This window comes from Daktulosphaira vitifoliae, unplaced genomic scaffold (assembly GCF_025091365.1).
Source record: "Daktulosphaira vitifoliae isolate Bord-2020 unplaced genomic scaffold, ASM2509136v1 Scaffold_4, whole genome shotgun sequence".
NCBI lineage: Eukaryota > Metazoa > Arthropoda > Insecta > Hemiptera > Phylloxeridae > Daktulosphaira > Daktulosphaira vitifoliae.
In genome coordinates, this window is record NW_026099575.1 from 11,289,171 (window position 1) to 11,315,962 (window position 26,792).

A 26,792-nucleotide genomic window follows, 5' to 3' on the forward strand; every position below is an offset into this window, starting at 1 on the left:
AACTACTTCCAATTATACACAAATAATTTTATAATAATAAATAAACAGATAAACTACAGTAGCGAGTATAGAGATAATAAATATATTTATTTTATCATAGTCTTTCTTATTGTGTTCAGTATTAAGTAACATGAATGTCAAACCTAGATTAATATTGATAATTATTATTATATGATGATATTAAATATCATCTAGTCCTTAAGAAACTAATTTTCTCCAAAGGAATAAATAATAAAATTGATTTATTTAATATAAATGCCGGTAGAGTTTAGCTAATATTTTTCGATTTTGGCATTCAAGAACACGTGTGTGAATAGTTGGTTATTGTTGTCATTTATAATCACTTAAATTTAAGTGTACTTAGCAAAATTGTTTGAACATGAAGTGTAGTATGTTTAAGGTAAACAACCTATGTATTTTGAAGCAGTAAATCGACGAAAACGTTTTCTAAAGTAACGCACTTTTTTCATTAGTAGAATTAAAAAAACTAAACGTTCTCTTTAAATCTTGTTGTAAATATTGTTACATTTTACATAAATTCCTAAATATAACCTTTTTTGAAAATTATTTTTTATATTAATATATTCAAAAAAGAATAGCTGCGGAATCCATTTATCAGTTACTTCATCAAAGTAGATCAAAATAAATTTTGTGTCGAGAATTTGTTTATTTTACATGGTAATTTATCATTAGGCACATACAATTCTACTGTAAAGTTCAATCCAATGTTAGTTTGTTTTTTTACAATGTGTGTACTCAGTTCATAATAATTCCGTTCGATGTCATATTTAAAATTAATTATTCATAATTTTAGTCGTTGGACAAAGCTTGCAATGTTTGCAATGGAAAATTGTTTTATCATTTTTAATTAACATTGATTATTTTTTTTTTATGATTGGTACATTAAATATCGTTGAGATAAAAATATTTTTTCTGATTAAATAAATAAAATTTCGAGAACGGTCAATTTTTAAACTTATCATAAATAATTATGGAAAATTTTTTGATGTAGCATTTATGTTAACATATCTTAATATTTCATGAAAAGAATACTGAATGGAACTATTTCAATGTTCTGCATTATTTACCTATAGAATTACCTAACCCGTTTTTCTAATGTAAGTTGGCTGTTGAAAATCCTGTTGTTCATAAATAACTTGACATTTCTATGAAAAATATACGATTATTAGGTGTATTTACGTATAGGAACTGTAGGCACGTACCTAATACGTCAAATTTTAAGAGGCGGCTTTTTTTTATTGATATAATAATTATGATTTGGAAATACTCTTTTAATAGCTGTGCAAAAAAAAAAGCTAGGGGATGGCTTCTTACAATCTCCTAAAAGGAAGGAATTTTTTTGGTGCTTAAATGCAGAAAATACTTAAATACGCCCTTGTCATATTTGGAGAGTTTACAATTACTAAATTAATTTTTATAAACATACTGTTTAATTTTTTCAGTTATAAGTTAACTAATTTTACTTGAAAATAAATCATATTTGTGTATTTTTTAAATATTAATCATTTTGAAGGAAATAAATTATTATATGACTAAGCGAAAGTCAAATCGCTTTATAGTAGTAGTTCTTGAACCGTTGCAACTTAATTAGAGAGCAATATGTATAACGATGCCTTTTCTTAATTAATATGAACGCCGCACTTGGATATAGCAAAGCATGAAATTTACATTTCCGTAGAAATGGGCCAGTTCCGTTCAAGTTTAGAAATTTCAATTTGTTTAGTCAATTTTCCCTTAATATTATACTAAAGTTGTATTTATTGGTTATTTTATTTTCTAACTCGATAATACCGAAACGTAATTTTCAAGATAAATTCGTTAATAAACAATTTATTGCTTAAGAGATTTACATTTTTAGATTGTTATTGTCTTAAAATTTCCTTTTATAGAGATTGTAATTGAATATTAAAATGTTAACTTTAACAGATAATTAATTTATATAATTGATATCTTGACGAGAAAAGAAAGTATGATTTTTTGCTTTTAGTTTTTTATTGTTCTATTTGATTTTGACTTATTATTATAAATCGATCAATAGCTTTTATCATATGTGCTATTGACCATACGGCGTTTTGAATAGGTAATTCAACTACACCTATGTCAACGTCACTATAGGAAAAATAGGTATATAGATTGTAAATCACAATAGGAGCTGAAAAAAAAATGTTATTTTTAAGCAAAAAATTGGTTTAATCATTTAAACATGATATTTCTTAATGATTTTTTCATACATTTTAAACAAGTTTTCAATTTGATTTATATAATAATAAAAAATGATAATATAAAATTTGGAAGCTGACTCATTAACATCATACACAATAGTGTGGTGATACTAAATAATATATATGATTCTTAATAACATTTTACCAAATTTGTTAATTATGTTGCTCATTAAGTTGATAAGATAATTTAATTTAAGTTATACTCATTTAGTATTTTATTAAGTTTTTAATTTTGTTTAATACTTTTTTTGTTAAATTTTAGAGTAATGCATTTTTTTATTTATACGAAATTCTGATCTAAGTCAAAATAAAATAAAATTACTTATTTTGACTTAAACAGTTTTTTTTTCAAGCACAATCAAAATGGTTTTTTATATGCTATTTAAAACTATTTAAAAATCACACCTTGTGCGATTGATTTAAATATTTAAGACATCTTTTAATTACGGAGTTTAAAACAAAATATTTTGAACATCTCAACTCTGCTTAGAATTAAATACATTGAACTATTCGGTTGTCGATAACAATTACTTTAACTTTTCTAAAATAAATACATTTTTGTTCGTTACATTTACTGTTTTATTTTTTGCAGAATTTAAGATAACGAGTAAATTGTTATTACTCCGTTGAAATATGACTGATAAAACCTTTGTATAGTTGCACAAATAATAATAGTATTTATTTTCCCCGATTCACATTTTATTTTTACTTAATACTGTTTTGAAGTTGAAAAATGTCTCATTTTCAATTATTGTTGTTTGATCTATTAAACAAATTATTATTTTAAAAGTTGTTTGAAAAAAAGGTACAACTTTTGTTGTTAGTTTTTTATACTCTAATCTTCATTTTTTTCCCCTCGAGCTAAACATAAATTATTCTAAATAATTTCCAAAGCCGACGAAAGTGATCCGTGAACTTAAACGTTTTGAAGATTTTTTCATTAATAGTTAGACCGTATGTAATTACAACAAAAAATGTTCTATGTATGCTGAACATTTCATTTTACATAGTTGCAGTATACATGTTTTTTGTGAAGCTTTAACGCAAATGCCAGTGGTTGTTAACAACTATAAATTTCATTGCTTCACGAAGAAGAGCACAGACATGAAACTCGAGGGTAAAGTAAAAATACACAAAGTCACGGTTAGTCAATTCTAATAACAGTAATAATAAATGTGAGAGGGGAACTTTTCCACCCTTTGGAAGGATATTGGTGTTCTCTTGAAACTAAGTTTGGAAATCAATAGTGTTATTTTTTATATATTTTTTCAAAATATAATAGTAAAATACATAATTGTTTTGAACACTTGCGTAGATAAATTTCAAATGTATCAACGACTATTTTAAAAAAAAAATGAGCATAGATGTATACTCATGCTTACCAAAAATATAATAAAAAACACTCGACTAACAATAAAAGTTTTTCGCCGGGATAAAGGAACTGTGATTGCAGTTTCAAAGGGACGCAAGAATTTTGCGGTATAATATATGGAAATATGTCGTTACATCGGTATTTGGGTGATTTCATTTCTTTTTAGTGTATACAAGTCTTCATAACTGATATAGTAAAAAGCGAAGGGTGACCAAAATCTCAGTTTTCTATTTTTCTGTTTTATACAACAATTGTTACAGGAAGCCAAGTCCATTAATTTCATACTTTTTGGGAAGGTGAATAACGTGTTTTACTTGAAGCGTTTCTTTACCCTAAAAGTTTTTTTAAGCTTATTTAACGACAAAATGCCTAAGTGAAAATCCAACCCCAATGAATAAAAATCAAATTACACGGTAACTGCTTTTTTTAAATAAAGATCGTAAATATTATCCAAAGTTTTTTTTTAATTTTTTTGATGTCTAGAAAAATAATTATCAGTAAAGCAAAATTAAATTGTAACGTGTATCAGCGATGACACTTGGCTACTTATTCCATTTTTCTATTTCTCAAAATATCTCATTATTTTCCTATCATTATTTAATCAGCCAAATGTAATGAGAAAAAAAAAATTAAAATCAACCAGGTGCAGTTAATCTCATTCGCCAGAGAAATTTATTACTAAACAAAAAGTTTCTTAAGCGGATAAAAACCACATAAAATAATCGGTAGTCAGGATAACAATTTGTGTATGAACAATAATTTTGCAACCCTTTTACAACTTTAACAAATAATGTAGACAGTTATAATTTATATAAATTATAGTTTAGTGAAAAATTTGAGTTTAATAAGTTATTAGAGTAACTTTGACTATTATTATTACATAATTTTTTAACCCATAAAATAAAATAAATACAATTTTTGCAATTTAATCAGAATTGATTTAAGATTAATTTTATAATAATTTAACTTCTTAAATAATATTATTTTGGTGTTTTATTCAATAAAGTCTTTATAATTTTATGTTCTAATAAAAGTTTTTTATATTTTCAGGAGCGGCTTCTGCATCTAAAATGTATACTGATGCTATTATAAGATTAGCCAAGCAATCTCAACAAGGTACATGGGGTGGATCAGCTGATATTGGTAAGAGCTAATTATATTTTTAGTATTTAAAATCTTCAAAATAAAATTGCTTTCAACTATTTAGGAAAGTATGAAGTTAGGTTATACTTATGAATTTCCCATATTTTAAAATGTTAATTCAATTTTATAATAAAGAATACATAAAAAACTTCTTTTGTTCACATAAAAAAATATATATATATATAATGAATTGTTTTATTGCCGAAAACACTTGGTAATTTATATCCTTGTACAAGTTATAAATTCAGACTAATTAATTTTCAATTTATGTTACTCGATACAACAATTCTTATTAATCAATTTTGGTAGGTAAACAAATATTTGTATCCCAGTAATTTCAATTTAAAATTATTATTTAATTTTATAATATTAAAATTGTCTTCATTTTTTTTTTTGTTAAAATGCAATCCATTAACAGCAAAAATGGTGAGAGGTTAATTCCTTTGCCGAGGGCGTGTATAGTCTGAATTATTGCAATGCAAATTCAAGAAAAAAATATTTTATTTCCTCCCTCTAATCCTTGTTTCCTCGTGTCAAATTAACAATCAGCCTGTGACGGATGTGCAAATATTGAATGTTTTATTTTGTTTACCTTAGGCGTTGTAGAAAATAAAATAAATACGGATATTTAAAACGGTCATATTATAAATCCATTTATTGTGTCAATTATAGTTTCTTGTGTACCTATCGACCAACAATTCATACTAGTAATAAGACATTTGGTAATAATGTGTGATTTGTGACATGCAGCATCGTGTATTTGTTTTATATACCAACATTTATTTATGATAGCAAACAATACGTGTATTTCTCTGTTTCGATTTATTTCCGCAAGTTTGTATGTACATGTCCGTTTAGCAGATATTTATTGCGTCCAATGAAACACTCAACAAAAGACTAAATTATTTGAATTATTATTAAGGAGACTTCCTGTTATTTAGCCAAAGAAACACAATTGTTCATATCATGAAGTAGGTTCGACAAATTTATCAAGTCAAAAATAAAAACTACTTTATTGTCTATACGCTTATTAAATTTATGAAACTAAAACAATTTATTTCAAACATAAATTCAAAATAAAATAAAGATACAGTAATGTTGCAGGCTAAAATAAATAACATTTATGATAATATAAAACTGTATATGCACCATAAATAAAACAAACAGAAAATACTAGAATCAAAAGCAAGATAACAAATAAAAAAATTACCTTCTACCATCGACGAAAAGATATTAGAAAAAATGGTTGTGGTTGTCTTAATGTAAGTAAATTACTTACATGATATTTTGAAATGTATATCGTTACATAAACAAAAATTATTGAATTTTTTCATTCATATAAGACAATTTTGAATAGTCAAAATGTATTGTTTATGAATGCTCGTATAAAGCATTATTACCACGAAAATTCAGTAAAGTCTTTAACTTAATTATACGTGTTAATTTACAAATAAAGAAAGATATGCTTAATAGTAAGGACTTTCACATCAAGCATAATGAATAATAGATTTAAATAGATATAATCAATAGCGTATCATTCTTAAATAACCTTATGTGTATGATTATTAATATTGACTTACTTGTCAAACAAATTTTTAATGATACTACATAATTCTATCTTAATATCTACTGAGGTTAATTTAATAATTTATCCTTCTTATGAATTAGCGCAATAATGCTTTGTTTTTGTGTAACATATTATAGTGATATAATGAGAATTAATTACTTACTACTATTATTATTTAAAATAAAAATACGTTTAAAATATTTTTAATTTTAAATATATTCTACTGATTTAAATGTTAACATTTAAGCTATTGGCGAAATTACTTTAAAAATCTTAAACTGATTTTCTTAGAGTATTTTTGTTCACAATAATTATTATGTGTTATTTTTATTTGATATTTGGTCTGTCATTGTTTCAACGTATAACTTTAAGATGATATGTTCATCGATCGAACCTGTAATAACTATATAGTTCTAATGGATATTGTTTAGTTTGAAACACTTACATGAATGCCAATGTTTAGATGATTGTTAATGAATTACATAAAATTGTTATGTGTGCGACATAAAAAGAGTTTTGGCTTATTATCGTATACAATATTTCTTTTTAATATAATATTACATTTTATTATTTTGTTTTTGCAACAATAGCTGAATGAAATATTATTTTTACAATATTATTTGTCAGTTATCTTCATTGTCCAAAATAATTATAGTTCATATTGTTATGTAATTAGTATAACCGATTTCAAAAATAGTACGAGGTGTTCGTTTTTCATTGTAAATATTTACAATTTTACAAAAGCTTAACAAATAATTGAGTTTCAATAAATATAAAATATTTAGTCTAGGGATTTATATTTAAATCGTGAAAATCATGAACAGTATTAAAATTACAATTTACTTTTACTCGAACTCTTCGGAGACTATAAAGAAAAGTACTCAACAGTCATAAAGATTCACTCTTCTATGAACCCTGGGGACCATCTTTTATCGCCACTAGTGTAGACGAATCAACAACTCACATCCAGTTGGTTCAACTTTTAATAAATTTTTAACCTTAAAATTCCTCATCGCAAGTTCATTAGTTGTGATTGATTTCAATAAAAACCGTTTCAATTCGATTTATTAAAACTATTAAAAAAACGAAAATCGAGGGTCAAAGACAATTTGGTTTACTTATATTTTTTCAGTCACCACATAGATTTGAATTAAACAACTCACAAGAGACACAAAGTAGTACATATGCATACATCCGCAATTTATATTTTATTATTGGTGAAGGCAGAATGAATATAAAATCAACCATGAACATTTATGAGATATTTTTGTAATAAAATATTTTATTGCTCTTTAAGCTTTGCTAAGAGAGAATTATAAACGGATGCATTTACATTTTCGTAGTATTTTCATAAGTTTGTAGAGCTTCAAATTTGTTCAACTGACAATATGTATAACTCATATGACGAAAATATAACTTTCAGTTACTTAAAGAAACATTAACTAAAGAATATCTATTATATGGATATATTAACAGTATTATCGAGAGTGATATTGTGTTTATATGAAATTAATAATATTGATTGTTTTGAGAACATTACCATCTAAACAACAAATCAAATTTACTCAGGTGAAACGTAAATAAACTTAGTTTTTCTGTTGGAATTCATGGCAAAACCGTTACGTTATGTTATTTTAGATTATACACATTATAAATACACATATCACGTTTATCGACACAGTGAATTGAAAAAACAACATCCATAATTTGGTCGATTGTATTGTATCGTCGAGGGTGTTCTACCGATAAAAAGCCCTCCATTCTCAACGCCAAACCGCTTGAAATTTATTATGGCGCCATCATATATAGTATGTACATATACTGTAACAGTGTTTTCAAATAATGAGAGAGTACAGACAGCTACAGTCAAAGGCCGTAAAAGCCTGAAAACCCGAAGATAAGCCAGTTTTCTAGGGGTTCAGTTAGGCTTATAACCGTTCTCCCTTCTTCTTTCACATACACGCGAGTCGAAAGAAAAACTCCACATTATATACGTTTATCCACCAGGGGAATTAAACGCGCGGGTGTCAAGGGGAAGGCCCACAAACGGTGGTTGACCCGAACTGCACATGAAGACTTAGAAAATACTTAAGGGATTTCCGCGTTCAGGTTTCTTTGCTATAAAATGTACGCTGTATAGTGTAGAGGTATTATTCACATGTCTATAATTAGGGTTAATGTATGAAATACCTCTGAGTAATTCGATATTGAATAACGTTCTCATACCATACACCAAACGAGTTTAATTGTACAATTATACTTATAAGGCCTGACGGAAAATGCAAATAATATCAGTAATCCAATTGAATGTGCTTGCAATTACACTTATATGGAACTAAAAAAAAATGCTATTATAAAAAAAATTATTATTTATAAATTTTAATACTAAAAATAATTTCTAAAGTATATTACAAATTTTAGCTAATAATATACAGTGATTTTAACCAGACACTGTAACTATACTTTTTTAAAGGTTCGCGGTTGGACTCTTTTCATAATTATAATACAAGTTTACGGTTCTTGAAAATAAAAAATCTGCTCCTAATTGATAAAAATTTTTTATAAATTTTATCGTATGCCAGAGCCGTTTTTAGGATTTTATACTAAGAGGATATACATGAGAAATTTCTATACTATCCCTTCCAAAATTCCACGATATAGTTATTTAAAATACATTTTTTTTTTTACTAGATAAGAATAGTAAAAAATTCAATGATACAATGTGTCATTTACGAACTATTAATAATCTTTATATGCTCAGGTTCGGTTCAAGGCTTATGTTTTTGAGAGTAAAAATTCCTATTCTGGTTCTAAAAATTTTTAGATTCTGTTCTAGTCTCTAATTTTAACTGAGGAGAGATATGTAAACATCGTTTGATTACCTAAAACAATATTTTAGCGTAAATGTAATTACACATTTTGAATAATGACACCAAATTCAATATGATTAAACTTTTTTTCAGTTAATTATCTTTGATGAGTTAGGTGATAACGCATGATACACATCGCGAGTAGATTTTTGCTAACATTAATAAACCCTTTATTGTGATATGAAATATGAACAGTTCTGCTATCTTTTAAATAGTAATTATGTGAATCGATAAGAATAAATACTGTTGTTATCACATTGTTCGTTGTCGGTTTCAAGCGCTGAATAAGTCATTTTCCGTTTTATAGCTTTACATGGAGAATAGAACATTAAACTGATATATTACCTTTGCGGTGCAACAGAAGAAGCACCAGCTCACTGCAACATTGACAATAAAAATCGTTATTCGGCTGAAATGCCTCCGCAATCAGCGGACAGTAAAAGATCTTATCTATTAGTATAAAATTTTTGCGGTGCTCGTACACATTTTCGTTTAACCATAATCAATTATTCAAAACAACGCAGAGGTGATTAAAAAAAAAAACCTGTCAGTTTAATTTTTATGTTTTCAAGTTTATGGTACAGCAGATCGATTACACGTCGAAATTTCATCCCAATTGACATGGAAATTCAGAGGAAGGGTATTGTACAACAATGAAAACAAAAAAATACATTTCTTTTGTCGTCCGAAACTATATTCTATGTTTTTAACCTTTTGGGGTTGAATGCCACGTAAAACTTTCAGAGTTCACGAACACTAACTTTTTCCTTTCAAAACAGTCTTTCTTTTTCTTCTGATTTCTGCTATCGTCTATACGTTGTTCGCAATACGTCTACTTGATTTACAGCCAGTACTTTGTGTGTATTGACTATTTTTTTTTTAAAACAGAATGTTTATTATTCTTATTTTCGTTAAATCAGAGGAATATTTATTTTTAAACATTGAATTTTCCAGTGAAAATGAAATTTCAAAAGTTAAAGGTCTATAAATAAGGGCCGTGTTGAAATATTCAATATATGAATAATTTAATTTTGGTTTATTATTTTTTACGTGACTGTATTCTGAATTAAAAATTACATTTTTTTTTAGTTTATTTATGTCATAATTAGTAACTTCATTAAATGATTTCACGATTCTTAATTAAAAGATAACTAATTAATTTGCAATACACCGATTTGGTTTGAAGCTGACGATATTTTTTTATTAGTAGTTAACGCATTTTTAGAAAATATTAAATTGTAAATACATTGATTCAAAACATTTAATATTTGATTTAAGAATCACACAAAAATATAAATTCTTATTACTCTAATATTAGGGTGTTTCTAGTTTTCTGTTATATTGTCTTAAGCGGAAATCGTCAACGATAAAAAGAAAGAAAAATTAATTTTCCAATTTCACCGGTAACATATTCCTTTTTTAGTTATCTCTCGTTATTATTGTTGTCAAATGATAAAACGTATGATTGAGAAGAAAAGTTAAGCACAATCGTCGAAGCTTTTTGCATGTTGCTCAATATGGTTACTCGTTTTTAGAAGGGGTCGTAAAAAAGATGAGTCTAAAGAATGTAAAGTATAAGAACAGCCGTGAAGTGAACGTGAGAAGATTAAATTGCAAATCCGAGGAACCATAAAATAGAAACGGGTGTGACATCTGCCGTTGACAACAACGATAGTGGGCGAACAGTAAAGCTGTGAGAAAAAGATGGTTGATTTTTTACTTATATTGTTATAAAATATAAGTATACGAATACGTTTATAATATAGACTTTTTACGTTTACTGTGTATTGCTAAAGACATAATTTAATAAAGTTTGTTATAGTTCGTATAGTAATCATTTTTTTATTTGTTGTATATTTTAATTTGAAAGTGAACAGTAATACTGAGCAGCACTAACGATTATAGTATTAATCGTAATTTTAATAGTATTAAAATGATTTAAGTATTAACGTTTTACTCAATTAAAAAATTTAGAATAATTATACTTTTATTTACTCGTATGAATGAAGGCCTCAAAAGTTTAATTAAAATTTCATTCGCAGTTCAATTAAGCTTTTATTAATGAACAATTATTGGTTGTATATATCAGCATAATTAAAATTAAATATAGAGTGTTAAGTAGATAAGGAAACGGGTTTCTATTGTATTCATTGTTTTTAATAATTGACCTGTTTCCTTATTGAACATTCTGTATAATTAAAATTGTACGTGTTAACATACCTTCCGGGCATTTTTTCTTTTCAAAAATAGTCATTTATATATTTTCATACTTGATGTCTTGTTTTTCTTATTTTAGATAATACATTGAATATCAGATATCGAAGTTACTCGGAAATATTTGCGTCTGTAAGAGACATTTTTAAACTCTTATCATTTCATACTTCATTACTTTCGGATATGTAATGTTTGTGTGTTTATAGAACGACTGTATGTACAAAATAAAAACACTGACCTAAGTATGTTTAAAATAATACAAAATTACCAACTATACATCATTTATTGTTATTATCAAACGATTGGACAATAATTTTCAATAAGTTGAAAAATATTTACATAAGTAATTCATAATCAATATGAATGGATTTAAAAAAAAATTCGGTTTAAACAATTAAGTTATACTTTCATGTAACGATATAATTGCAAACTGCGTAGAATTAATATTTTACTGAAACTATTTTACAATTGTGTTTGCATTTAATTTTCGCCGAGTAAAAACGAGGGGAAACTTGACAGAGCAAATAAAACACGAGTCAACCTGGATTACATCTGATGTACCAATTATCATTCAACTGCTACAAGAGTGTGGGATCGGCATACGATTGTTGAAGATACTTCTTCTTTTACGAGCCGTTCAAAGTGAGTTAACTTGAACGTTCCTTTAAAATTACTCGAAAAGACAGAGAAACATTTGCCGAAGCGTGTTTAGGTACCCGAGCGAATAATCCAATTGCTTATCACAATTCAGTAGGTTTCTTTTTAATTCCTTCGGTTGCATAAGTATAATAATACAACCAAACTCGCATTCTTACCTCGTGATGACACAAAACATGTTAAAATACGTTAAACGAGTCAATTATGAACATTTTAATAAAAATCCTTAATTGTACTTTCACACGCGTTGTTTAAAAGTCACGGCTAAACCGGAGACATTATCATAATATTTATTAGTATGTTTTTCACTCGGTTGCTTCTCTTATTCTTTCTCTAACCGGAGATGCTTACTTCTTATACAACTGGCTAATACACAATGTTTAATGAAGTTAGTTTATTCGAGGCTAATGGATCTCATATTCTATTTTCAATTCTGTGATCACCATAAAGTAGTCTTACCATTGACATCATTACAGCATTAAACAACATATTATGTTATTTATGTTGTTGTTTTTTTGACAAAAAGATACAAAAACTCGATAGAGCAAAATACGTTTGTGGCCGGTTAGGCAATTTTTGAAATTTCTTTTTATATGTGGTTTTAATCATAAACATATATGTTTATATGATAAGAATAAAAAATTAAAGTTTAAACGACACAGGAGCAAAGTATAAAAAATAATTAATTTTAGATAAGTATTATCACGTTATTTTGTATTTCTGGAGCTATTATGTGGCTTTCGGCTTATAAAAATTAACGCGAACAATAAAAACTATTAGCAAATAATATTGATATGTGAGTCACGTAACTTCTGTATAATACGACCATTAACATTTTTCGCATGTAAAAGAATATCGTGGAAGGAAACAACAAAAGCTAAACAATATAATTTTAAGAACTGTTATAAAACGCACAATGACTTGAGTTTTAGAAACTCTTGACAAAACCATGACATATATTTATGAATAATTTAAAGTACCTACCTAATTTTTTAACGAGTGTGATTTAACGGTGTTAATTCAGTTTTTAAAACCGATACTTTTAGTGTTGTATTCTCTAATAACAGTTGTTTCGTTATTTAGGTCTTAATATTATGATATTATAATAACTTTGTACGTTATATTTCATCTCGCACACAGATAAATTTCTGTTAAAAATTTACAAGAAAAAGGGTTCGTACTTTCATCATAACATTTATATTTGTGCAACATACGACTAGTCAACAAAGGAAAAATGACGAAAAAAATTCCTAACCAATTTTTTTTTAAGTCGAATTAAGATATGTTTAATGACATACTAAAAGTCCCCATCGATTGGATTTAAGCTTTTTTTTACAGCCTTGCAAAAGTTCAAAAATATGAGTTTTTTTAATTTTCTCAAAAAATATTGAATTTACAAAAAAAAAAATGTCCATACAAATGTTCTTTAAAAGACAATTTTAAACAAAAAAGGTATCTTTTATTTTTTTATTTAAACAAATATTTTTCGAGTTTAATATGAGTACTAAAATTTATTTTACTTTTTTTCCATTTTACGATTACTTTTTATCTTGTTATACTTACATTAGACATAATGTTACAAATGCATATGTGTGTATACGTGAGTTTATTTATTTATGGTATCATTATAGTGTAGTGTATATTAATATACAACGCATAGTGTAGGTAATTGATTTGACGCTATATTTTTTAAACCCAACCAAACGTTAAATTGTCCTTTCCCAAACAACAATTAAATTATGTCAATTGCCACCGGGATATCTGGTAATGATAAAGTTAATTGTCGTAAAGCGTATGAAATTGGTCTTGATCTAGTAAACTCAATGGCGGATAATAACTTTCATTGTATAGAACTTAAAAGGTCAAGTAAAATTATAATTCTAGCTTGAATAACTTCTGGTGTTAAAATTAATAATGAAATAATTAAAGTAAACCCTTTGCTACTATTTCAACAAATCGATATTTTAAAAAAAAGTGATGAAGAACTCTTGTCATATTTTCAATTTATATGATATTTTATAGCACATACTTTTAGAAAGTATATATATATATATATATATATTACTAGTGCAAAGTATGTAATTGACGGAAGATTTCTCCTCCATAAAGTTATTTGGCAAATGTATCAAATAAAATTTTTTTCCATTTTCTTATTCATTGTCTACTTTTAAATTTCGATCGAATATATCTTCAACAAAACTACAATCAGCTTCATCTTCCTACTCTATTTCTATTGAATTTGTACACCATTGGCCTTTGGTCGGGTGCTGGAGCTGGTGAAAATTGTGGCTGCCGAAAAACAGGACTTAAATGTTCTATTATATGAGAAGATGTATGTTGAACTATCGTTTTAGTGAATTTTTTTTAAAATTACTATTGCCTTTATTGACTACGTTCATAGTTAACTGTTTATCACTAACATGAAAAAAAAAACCAAAACATGTTATTTTAATTTTTCAACATTTTTAAAATAGCCATTTTTACACAAAAGTTATGAATAGATAACAACTTTAGGATAAGTACTAATCAAGTTACAAGCATTTTAATACATGGAGTGGGTATGGAACGTGGGCCGAGTGTAGTATATTTTGCTCATTACTCAGTGACACACACCAGTACAAGTTGCACCTGCCCGCGTTACATTCTCACTCTCTTTATTAAAATGCTTAATACTCAATATAGGCATTTTTTAAAATTTTTATCGACCCATCAACATTTTTGGAAGAAAGAATCTTAAAGAATAAACGGCTATTTAAAAATACATTTTTTCATATTAGTCATAAATAATAAAAAATATGTTTTGAACGTAATCGAAGACAATAATTATTGAAAAAAAATTATAGTTATATTTGTCATATCATCGTAGCTCGCGTTGTATTTATTTTGTATAATGCCATGTTATGATGAATTTGATTTCTTAGTTGATCAAAATAAGTGCTTAATGAAATAATAATTATTTGACTTAATACTAAAATATATATGTATCATAGTTGTTTTCTAAGAAGAATTTACAATCGATAAAAATGATTTAATTTTTGTGTATATATATTTACACTTGTCTAGTTTTAACATAAAGTATACCTGAGAAATGTCGACATTTTATAGTACGGGTGTTTGATTACGAATTAAAAGTATAATTCTCAAACAACAATGATACTGTAACTGGTAGGTTTACAAAGGGTATGTGGTGTCGAAAAAAGTCCAGTTGAGTGTAATTAACATGACGTTTGCGCCCACTCGACCCTTCTCGAGATCTCTATACTAGACCTTTTTTCGTTTAAAAGCTATGGGATTTATGACCTTTGCCCATTACATACTTTTCAGCGACGCCACGAAACACACGGGTTGTTATGTAGGTATGTGAGCGTGTATTACATATCAACGCAGAAAAGACCTTTGTCGTACGAAACCAACAATGTCACTTATCACAGTAATATAACATGAACTGTTTTGTTGTTAGTTACATTTAGTTAAATTAACTTGTAAATTCTCAAGGGGCTACACAACGTCAAAAACTCTATGAGCAACAACGTCTTGTAGAGTATAGCCAATTACAATGCGAAGCGTTATTTTATTTAAAATTTTCCATTCGTGGCGCCCTCACTATTACCGTGTATATGATATTTCATTTTGTAAATCGACTAAAAATTATAAACGCATTTCAGTATTCATTGTGAATTATCATTGACGAGTTGCACCTTCGTTAATTAAGAGAAAACAATTAATTTCGGTTGTTTCTCCCTATTCCAATGTAATGCAATTACATTAATGGCGACCAAATGCACTTTGGCCGAGAGCTGTACTAGTGACATGTGATATTAAAAATATTATGGCTACGAGGGGAAGCTGTGTGAACTAACTTTTGCATCGTTTGCAATAAGAGATTTATACACCGGAATTCATTCTGCCAATGACAGTTTGTATTGTTTGAGCATTAAAATCGAATTGGCTCGTATTTCTTGTAAGGAACGGAAAATATATCTACTTTAAATTGGCTTGCAGTCCCATAACACGAGACGAAAAAGTTTTCTTCGCACTTCCGGTACAATGGTTGTTATTTACGTTTGTCTACGCGTAATTCTATTTTCTATTATGCACAAGTGTAGCGGGCTTACACGTAGTCGCTCGAATAAAGTACAGGAACAAATGCCGTCCGAACCGTAGTCCGTTTGCACGGTAAACGACATCGGTCGTCCAATAACACCTAAACACCATTATGACACGGATTAGACTTTTCGCAGGGATACCACGTCCCGCAGCAAAGTAAGAGAGTTATCGGCTTTTTATATTGTCGTGTTAGGCACTTGTGTCACACGTACATTTGATGTTACATAACAACACGTATACGCGTACGAAGAAACCAATCTGTTAACTAAACTGGAAACCGACGTGGGATTTCCACTCCGTGAATGCGGTTGTTATTGATTGTCGCAATGGTCAAAGCACGTTTAATAATTTAGTTTACTCGATCATTGTAGAAATCCAAACGGCAAATAAATACTAATGACATAACTCCTCTTCTCCGCTGAACGGGCCAACAAACGTAATTTCAAACAAAGGGGTGTGATATTTGTACGCTGTCTAAATTCGATCGCAAACGAATACCAAGTGCAGACGTATTAACACGTGTGTTTTATGTTTGTCTACTTAATGCCTAATAATTGAAAATTAATTTGAACGCTTTGCGGTGGAGCCAAAATAGTTTTTTTTTTTTTTTCAAATATTTAGACTTGAACATTTTAGAACCGAGTTCAGCTAATTGCGCGTCACAGGCCCAACCCCAGCGGCTCTAATTTCTATCGATGTTCACCGTCGAATGCCTTTAACATAACAATATGTATTTATGCAATAAATCTCTCGGTTGTTCATTTGGTGTCGTCCGATGACCCGTTGCGTAAACGCAAAACAAATACGGTCGGAATGCGTACCTTGGCACTTTTAGCGCAACTTTGTCTGTATATTTAACCAGTGCGTTCACCGTAACTCAAGTGTTTAATATGCCGACCCATTCCACCCGTTGAGCAACACTAACAAACCGTATAACGAACATTTCGCACGCTCTGTCGGATATTGCGAATCAAAAAGGACTGCCAGTGTGTTTGTGATTAAAGGGATGTATTCCGAACATCAAAGACCACACTGCATAGTGATGTGCCAGACACGAGTCGGTGAAACATTTTGGTAATCCCTCGAGATGCATATCAACGAGACCAATTATATTCTACGGAATTATTAATTTATTATTTAAAAATATTTCAGTGACTTCTCTTAGCATAGTCGCGTACAAGAAATTCACTAGACGTCAGGACTAATCGATTATTATCCAAAACGAATAAACTTTAACAACAATATAAATTAATTAGTAAATACAAAGTGGATTGTTAATGGCCCGTGTATTATTTTAGAGTTTTCAAATAATTAAAAACTGCCAAATTACTATAAAAAACTGTTTGGCACAGTGTAGAGATAATACGATACGTACAATTAGATCGCGAAACAATATTTGCATTAAATACTTGCTGAATGATTTAGAACGCTCGCTGTTTGTAAACGGTTGTGTGAATTTACAAGTAAAACATAAGATGCAAGAGTGATTTGAAGAATTTAAAATCTCTTATGTAATTAAAGGCCATTGAGCGTACTAGTAATAATTTATTAGAATACAACGTGTGCAACTGACCACGTACTAGTGGCCAAAGTGTATTTACAATGAAATAGTAGAATATTTCGGTGACAGAAATATTCGAGTTGTGCGCACATCAATTCCCAGTCGTATTGGTTTTACCAGATGCTCTGAAGTGAAGGCAACGGCTTTAATTAAAATCGACGTAGAGCATTTCTCTTGTACCAAAGATAGTAGTTATACAGAGATGGCAGTTAGGGTCGGTATTAGGATTGTGAATGGAATATTTTTGCACCTCCCCCGGGGCATACCAGGAAAATGTCATTACGCTCGGCGCGTCAGACCATTAGCCCTTAATAAACAATATTTTATGGTGAAAAATATTAGAGATCACTGTGATGTGCCCTGTCCGAGGGTCATAACCGTAACACAGTCTATGTAAATGGTCACTGGCGTTCATAAAGAACGGACGTTAATTGACCTTATATTTTATTGTTTTCGTGGTTATTGTTTTTTTATCGAATGGTTTCGTTGACTTGTTTATTGGTTCGAATAAAATTCTTGCGCACTGACACCATTTGTTTTTATCAATTAATCTAATTTGCTTTAAAATATATACACTTTGCTTCGATTCGGATAAAACAGCCGAAGAAAAATTCTTCGGTTCTTTTATAGCACATTGTTATTATCACAACGGCACTGTTAATGTTACCATCGAAATAGTGAAATACAAATATTATATAATCGGACTTGTCTATACGTCTGGAAAACACGAAATATTATTTTCTTTTTTAAAATTGGGTCGGTAACAGCTGTGTAACATTTGTGTTGGACATATTTCTCCCTGAAAAAACACGACGTTGTGATATATCGTTTTCGGGTCCAAGTTCTTTTGCTACATTTGTATTTTCGATAACTTAATGTACTTATTTTCTATACATTTTTATATTGTTGTCGAGGATCTAGTTTTGCGGCAATATCATAATAAAATGATCTGTCGTGGGACACTGACAAGGTAGTTCATGATTTGTGTAACTAATATGTGACGCACGTATTTGAAATATCTTTACTTGATATTAATAATTTGATAATATATGACCAATTCAAAAACGAAACCATTAATATTTATAAAATATTAATAACTTGAGTATTATTTTCCATACTTATTTTTCAATCGATTATAATTTTAGTATATACTGTATGGTTCATTGATACAAATAGTTTCTTGACCCGTACAAAATAAAATTTTCGCCGAATTTTTTCTGTCATTGTTTTCTCTTTATTCATAATGATGTTCAGAAAAGAGTACATCTTATACGGGCGATGATTTTGTCCGAAAACATTTTCCATGCGTTTTTCAAGTACATTTTCCAGTGTGGTCTGATCAAATCAACTACAGTTAATGTCGATTTTTGTGTTTACAAACAACAATAACAATTTATTTTATTCCTCTCTGTAAGAAACCTAGTCAATGTTTACGTCGTTTGACTATATTGTATAAATAACTTGTACTTCGTTTGTATAAATCAATTGAAAACATCACATCGACTTATTGAGCTACGACTATGGAAAAGTATGGATGTTTCGCAATGCAATGTTTTTTTAAATTTTTATTGAGATGCGACGTTGTACCACGATGATTACGATTCCAAACTGAATTACTCACACATTTTTGACTGTTCAATATTTTGTGTACAATAACGCGTTAGTGTGTAATTAATTTAAAGTTCTGCGGTAGATAATGTCGTCTAATAAAGTATGGCTTTGAAATGGATATAAACCGACAAATTAAATGGGTATAATTTGAATAAGTACACAGCTTTATTCGTTTCCGGCTTTTACAAGAATACGTGACATAATTTTACGTTATTTTTATTCCAACTGAAAAACACTCGAGTGAATCAACATTTGCGTCTTAAAAAAATACTTATTACAACGCAACAAAGCTTTTTTAAATAGTATAGTTCTCTAAACAAGACGAGATGTGTAAATAAAAAACACAATTGTATACAATAACAATAATTAAAATGATATTCATAGGTTTTATTTTGTTACGGGTCTCAAATTTTTTACAGTTTACTAATCGTCGTCACGTTACGTTTCTCGATTGTACGTTTTGCTTACGTTTCAGTGTAGGGTGTAAACTGTAGTTTCAACATAACTCGGAAGTTATAAGGCCACTGGATTCGAGGGACGTCTGCCAAAAATGGCACTGGAAAGACGAATGGACCACGTCGAATACCGTGTGCGGGTCATCAGCTGAACGATTTGAATCTCAGTGCTAATGCGGAGGCCGCGGTCAGAGTGAAATGATAACAATAACTTGTAAACGCATTTTGTGACGTTACACTACTAGTTTCATTAGGGCAAAGTGCGCGGGAGAGAGAACGACGTGCCAACAAATGCTTGGACGAGGTGTCTGTTGTGGTCTGTTCGGTTTGAGTTATGTTGTCCGTTTAAATCGGACAAATCACTTTATTCGCCCGACTGCCGGGCGGACATTTGTCTGACCTGTATTTTCAATCGTCGTTCGTGTGCGTGAATCCTTTTGGGGCAGATAAACACATTTAAGCGCACTAACATTGAGGACAAAATCGAGACGATCCAAACACATTTTTTTAACCGAAAAACACAGTGTAACAACGACGAAATAAACCTTAGCAACAGATTTTCGGTTAATATAAAATAAGTGCTGGTAGCGCAATCTACTGTCGCTCCTAAATAGATTTACTTCAAACTTTAATACTTCACATCGATTATCAAACATATGGAAAACTAAAATAAACTGTAAATGTCGTGATTTTATTTTTTACCCGGAGAAGTTCATTTGTAATAGTTATGTTCGCACGGTGTTCGAGCTGAATTCTACAGTAGTCCCGATAAAGGCGTACATAGTTATCTAATTAGAAGCGAACACTATTATCGTAGTGTTTGTATGTTTATGCGATTTCTATAATTTAAATATTGACAAGATTCTAATTTTCAGTATGTTTATATATAAATGGCGCAGTTTAAAATTTTATTAACAAATCAAGAAACGCGCGCTTAATGATTTATTATATATTTATATGCACTATTATTTAACGGTAAAACAGCGAGTATAGTGAAATCTGTCTTGTCACTTCTTAAAAAATACGTCCAACAAAATATTTTATTTTATTCGATAAATCTTACTTGGTGTTGTTTTGGAGATTAATAATATGACATAATACAAGTGAAAAATTCATAAACTCGATAAATAATGTAAAAGTTATGTTCTAAAATTATAATAAAATTAAAATCCAACATTCTGATTTCTTTTTTTATGCAAATTTTTTATTAGTTATTATATAAAATTAATAACTTTTCTTTGGATTAATCGTAACTATACAGGGTTTTAAAAAAGTCAGGACACGCATTAATTGTTACAATGTGAACAATAGAAACCCGTTTCCTTACTTACTGAACATTATATATACTATAACATGTAATAATAAATAATTGGCTTTTACTGTATAAAAAATAATCACATTTTCTACTTCCGATCGAAACGTTTTCCTAATAGAACTTAATCCGTTTTAAATAACGAATGTACTCAGGAAACTTGTAGTGTTAATGCATATTAACTATTTCTTTAGTTTTATTTTCCATTAACATTAACATCAGTATAAATAATTATATATAATTGAAACAATTGGTTGGAAAAAATGCACGTTACATTTTTCGAGCTCAAATTAAGTGTTCACAAATTATATTATTGTGCTCTGGTTTTATAAATAGCTGAATATATTTGTTTTCACTAAATCGTCAAAAACAAAAATTTTACATGAAAGATTATTTTAATTTTACCAATATAGAATTCATTATTTAATTTTTTAATTTTTTTTTTTCAGGATCAGCTCTCACGCAAATAGTTGAAGTCTACAAAGAAATTCAGTCTCAACAGTTGAATATTGTAAGTAATTATAAAATTTAATGACATGTTTATTATTTTGTGTCTATTACAACTTTTTCTCAGCTCTTACTGGGCCGATTCAACAATACGTAAACATATTTAAAAAACGTATCTAGTTGAAGTTATTATTCTTAAATATTGAACAATTTTCCCTCGTTCTCCTTAAAAGGAAATCATCTGAAAAATTACCAATTTGAAAATCGGTGATTTTCAACAGTTTTTAAACTAATTTTACTTAAAACTGTATAATTTTTTGAAAGGTAATAAAATCAAAACAATTTTTTTTTTAAATATAACTAAAGTGATAATTAACTAAAGAACTATAGAATAATCGAATTACGAAAGTTAATTTTTTTTTTATAAATCCATACTTACAATATTGATATTACACATTTGTCATAGAGGTGACGAAATATAGAACTATTTTATAATTTTTTATAATTTTCCCGTTAAAACTACAGTAATAAGTTATTGAATATCAATTTCATTTTAAATTTAATTACTATAATAAATATTTATTCATTTTTTATACTTAATAATCATTAAACGTGTTATTAATAAGAAAATTAGATTATGTCAAATATCATCTACACTTGACCGATTTAAACTATACCGAAACCCGATTGTGATGGGTTTTTTTTTTAATTTAAAGTCATGATAATTTTCATGGAAACAAATATGTTTATAACGAGTATCTAGTGTTGTCGACAAATTGTATCTTCTATATTTTCTTAAAAACAAATACCAACGTTTAATATCGTGTAATGAATATGTAAAATATGTGTAAGAATTCAAATGTTCACAAACTTTAAAATAATTTACAAATTTTATTAGAAATATATTGATAAGAAATTTCGATACTAAATTTTCCCTTAAAATCTTTACAATAAAATGGTTATCTTAAATTTCAACAGTTTTCTTAAATTTTTAAAATTTGTACTTTTTAAATACATTTTTAAAAGTATTACAATTTATATTATTATTGTAATCCTAAAAAATAAACGTTATTTTTTAAAAAAGTACTGCAAAATAGTCACTGTGTCAAAAGTTATACGATTTGTGAGAACATACGGGACCATATCTATACATCATATTGCAAACTCATTCGTGTAACTTTTCCAATCTTTAAGTCCTGTACACATCAAAATTCGTTTAGAAGTTCACGCCTATTTCTTTGAAAAGTAGTAGGACATTTGATCGAGGTATATTTTTTATGTGTATACTGTAATTAGTTGTTTTCTTCGTCTGTACTAAAAATTCATTATGATAAGTCGAATTAGAGTTGTAGACAAAAATTGTCTGCTTCAAACTTATATTGCATGAACAAACTTTGAGCTATACTTTATAGATTATTTTTTGATGAGTTTTTGTTTTAATGTCACTTTTGAAGAACATTGGTTATCTATGTATTATTGAACAATAAAAAATAATAAATTGTTTTGAAGACTTTATAAACAATGCGGTGCACGTTTATTATTATTACCATTATAACGGTTATTTTGTGGAGAAGATTTACAAGAAGACATATATAACAAATTTATTAAAGATTATAGTGGGATAATAGTGGGAAAATCTTAAGCTTTAAAATGAGGAAAACACATTCCCGGTAACAGATTGAGAGTTACGATTGGATTGGAAAAAAGTTTTTTTCTACTTCTCTCAATTTCTGTGAGAAAAAGACTCGAGAATCGTCATACTTAAATTAATATGGTTATACTCAGTCCATCGCTAAGCCATCACTATATTTATATTTTCAGCCTCGTATGACATTCGTTATTAGCTTTTCCCCTTTTGAACGTCTTATTTGATCTATACCACGATAATCGTAATAACCCTTCCGAAAAATCACTGCAATATTATGGTACCGTTAAGATAACATTTAGAAATTTTAAAGCTGGATATTAATTTAACATTAATTATAGTTGACAATAAATTTATTCAGGTAACTAAAAATATGTTTTTATTTTTTCAAAAAATGTGAAACGAAAATGTTAATCATCAAATTAACAACTTGAGGCCAAATAAAGACTTATATAAATATTACTATATATAAATATGTTCAAAAAATATATGTTTTTAAGCAATTAAAAATAAACAATTAAATTTTATATTTAAACAATATATATATTGAATCTCTTAAAAAAATTTGACATTTATGTTTTATTAGTTGAAAGCTTTTTATGTGGATTTATTGGTGCCGTTAGAGACAAATCTGGAAAAGGATACAAAAGTAGTCCAGGTAAAAAAATACAAAACTAATTTATTCACAAGTTTTTAATACTTACTTCATCTTTTCAAAATAACACTTTTTTATTTTTAACAAATGGACAATTGTATTAAAGCAAATCTTCATTTATGCAAAATAGAAAAGTTCACTGATCTAATATTTTAAAAACTACCAAATTCATATTACTGCATTGTTATGAATGACTTTATTATTACCGCGGGCATTGGAATAAAATGTCCTATAAATAATATTTCTAACCCTTTTGGTCAATGCTTTACCGGTGTGCCTTGATTAACCCCTGAGTACCGATTTAAATCCTGATCTGATAAATATATTACAACAAAATGTCATAAAACGATTTAATTAAATTTTTCAGTCAGAACAAAAGCGTTTTCTACAGCAACATAAACAAAGGTCCGAAAGTTATAGTAAAGCAGCTTCGGCCATGAAAAAATGTCGCAAAAAGTATAAGGTTGGTCCAAAAGCTGGTTTAGCAATGGAAAAAGAAATAAAAGTAAGTTTTATTTGTGTTTCTCTATTAAACATATCCTTCGTTCATATATAACATTTTATTCTTTGAAAACTACCTATTAACTTAAATATTCATCACTGAATTTTATATATTCACTTTTATTTCGTTCCACTCGTTAAAAAATAAATTATTTGTGGGTAAATATTACTAAAACGATATATATATATATATATACCTATATAAGAGAACAACATCGCTTGCTTAACCAAACGGTTTGGAACAATAATGGCGATAAATACAATGAAATGAGTGCTCTGAGTGTCATATAGACTTGCAAACTTCGAGGGAGCAAGTTGGTTTTTAATTTACATTTAGAATTCATAAAACTGCTAACCCAGACGCATTGGTGGAATCAACTATGATTATTCAAATGGTTTATTGTTGAGTTTTTTATTTGTTTGGCACTATAAAGCCCAAATGTGTCAAGGGATAAAAATTACTGTTAGCCCATTGAAGACAGTCATTGTTTCATGTATAAAAATAAAGGGCTACTCTTTTTTAGTAATAACATCACTAGGCTGAAACGTGAGAAACGATTTTTGTGTTCTTTTTACAATTTGCATAAATAAAATAAAGTACATTTTTATTTTTGCAACCTATGTGACACATATACTAGATTTGCATTACACAGACTAAAAAATATAATTAATTAAATCAATATATATTTTTTAGACTATGCAAGTTCTTGAAGAGGAGAAATCAAAATTGGATAACTTTTGTGAACAGAGCCTAAAAAATGTAATTTTCAATATATCAACTGTTTATGCTATTTACAACATTTATTAATTACTAATTGCCATTTTATACTGATTTTAGGCGATGACACAAGAAAGACGAAGATATGGCTTTGTTTTAGAACGTCAGTGTTCATTGGTAAAACATTATTTAGCTTATCATACAAACAGCCAAACCATGTATGATGAACATTTAAACGATTGGTTAGATGTGGCAAAATCGAGAGAGAGACTTCCAGAAGCAGTTGAATCCATGTTTGCAGCTAAACTTAGAGTAAGTAAAAGTATTAATTTATTTATTTGTATTAATAATTTTACTAAATATTGCTTGCGAATTGTAGCAAGTAAGTTTTTGGTTGGACGACGACAATGTTAATTCTCCGAGAATTGACGATGACAGAATTTCTTTATCATCACAGCTAAGAAAAACAAAGTCTATGGATGCATCTTGTTTAGATGTCCGTGCTATGATGGATATTTCAAGTCCAGTTTTGAATTATCCACTGTCTAGAGCAAAATCAGACTTCAATTTGAACGCTTCTTCACAATCCTTGAATAGAGGTTATTCTTTATTAAATTACTTAGCTTAACTCTCTATTTGCCAGAATGATTAATTTAATTTTAGTGTTCTTTATTTGTTGGTGATTTTCTGGAGTGTGGTCAAAAGTTAATTTTTTTACGGTTAAAAAATAGTAAAGAAAATAGGTTAATTAAATAATCTTTAATACATTTTTACGCGATAAATTAACACAATGTTTGATATGATTTATTAGAATAAATATTTATAATAGTTTTTGTATAACTTATGAGATGTAATTGAATTTTTAGTTGAAAATGATTCGAGTCCAAAAAATAATGGATCTAGACCAAAGTCAATGGCAATAGTGGATAACGGATGGGAATCACAGGGACCAAATCTTGTCCAGGCCATCTATGCATACTTGTCAAGTGGTGAAAATCAATTAAGTTTTCATGAAGGGGACACAATCGCAGTTACAGGTTATTAAAAAATTTCTAGAATAGTAGTCGTCAATCCATTTAATACAACTTAAATATTTTTACTTAATGTGAATTAGGCGAACGAAATAAAGGATGGCAATATGGAGAAAATTTACGTACGCAATGTAGCGGTTGGTTCCCATTAGCTTACACCGAACCAGTCTTAGATGATTCTGTATTTTCGTATGTAAATTATTAAAATACTGTATTATGAAAGTTTTAATTTTGATTTTATATGAATATAGTTCAGTTATATTTATTGATATAGATTTTAAAATATTGCTAAAATTTAGATGAAAATTATTTAATAAAATATATTCTTATTTCTTATAAACTACATTGAGCTTTATCATTAATTTGTATTTTCATTTTGTAGGGATTCACCATCATCTTACAGAAGAAAGGATTCTATAGGACAATCAATCATATCAACTCATAACAGAAGCGATTCTGTCACAGTTAGTAAACAGAATCGTTTTCAATCAGCGACTTTAACAAGATTTGGCGATTCATTACCTCATCGAAATATGTATCCGGTATGTAGCTCACCAACAAACAACTTCACTATAATAAATTTTACCTGTAAAAAGTATGGGTTTTAAAATAGCATTATCTGCTTTTTAATACGCTCTTCTTCATTTAAATATTTTTATACACATGCATGCATTACAACTAAT

The 26,792-nt window shown here is 28.3% G+C and overlaps 1 protein-coding gene across 2 annotated transcripts in view; it reads left to right on the top strand.

Moving 5' to 3' along the window:
- Window positions 1-26,792, top strand: part of LOC126906177 (brain-specific angiogenesis inhibitor 1-associated protein 2-like protein 1) — a 72,873-nt gene that overhangs the window by 41,406 nt on the left and 4,675 nt on the right. For both annotated transcript variants that reach the window (XM_050686518.1, XM_050686517.1), the window contains exons 3-12: window positions 4,666-4,758; window positions 21,562-21,623; window positions 23,791-23,862; window positions 24,227-24,364; window positions 25,055-25,120; window positions 25,199-25,390; window positions 25,458-25,677; window positions 25,945-26,115; window positions 26,193-26,298; window positions 26,492-26,651. In XM_050686518.1, the coding sequence (XP_050542475.1) occupies window positions 4,666-4,758; window positions 21,562-21,623; window positions 23,791-23,862; window positions 24,227-24,364; window positions 25,055-25,120; window positions 25,199-25,390; window positions 25,458-25,677; window positions 25,945-26,115; window positions 26,193-26,298; window positions 26,492-26,651 (1,280 nt within the window). The remainder of the gene's footprint in view (window positions 1-4,665; window positions 4,759-21,561; window positions 21,624-23,790; window positions 23,863-24,226; window positions 24,365-25,054; window positions 25,121-25,198; window positions 25,391-25,457; window positions 25,678-25,944; window positions 26,116-26,192; window positions 26,299-26,491; window positions 26,652-26,792) is intronic.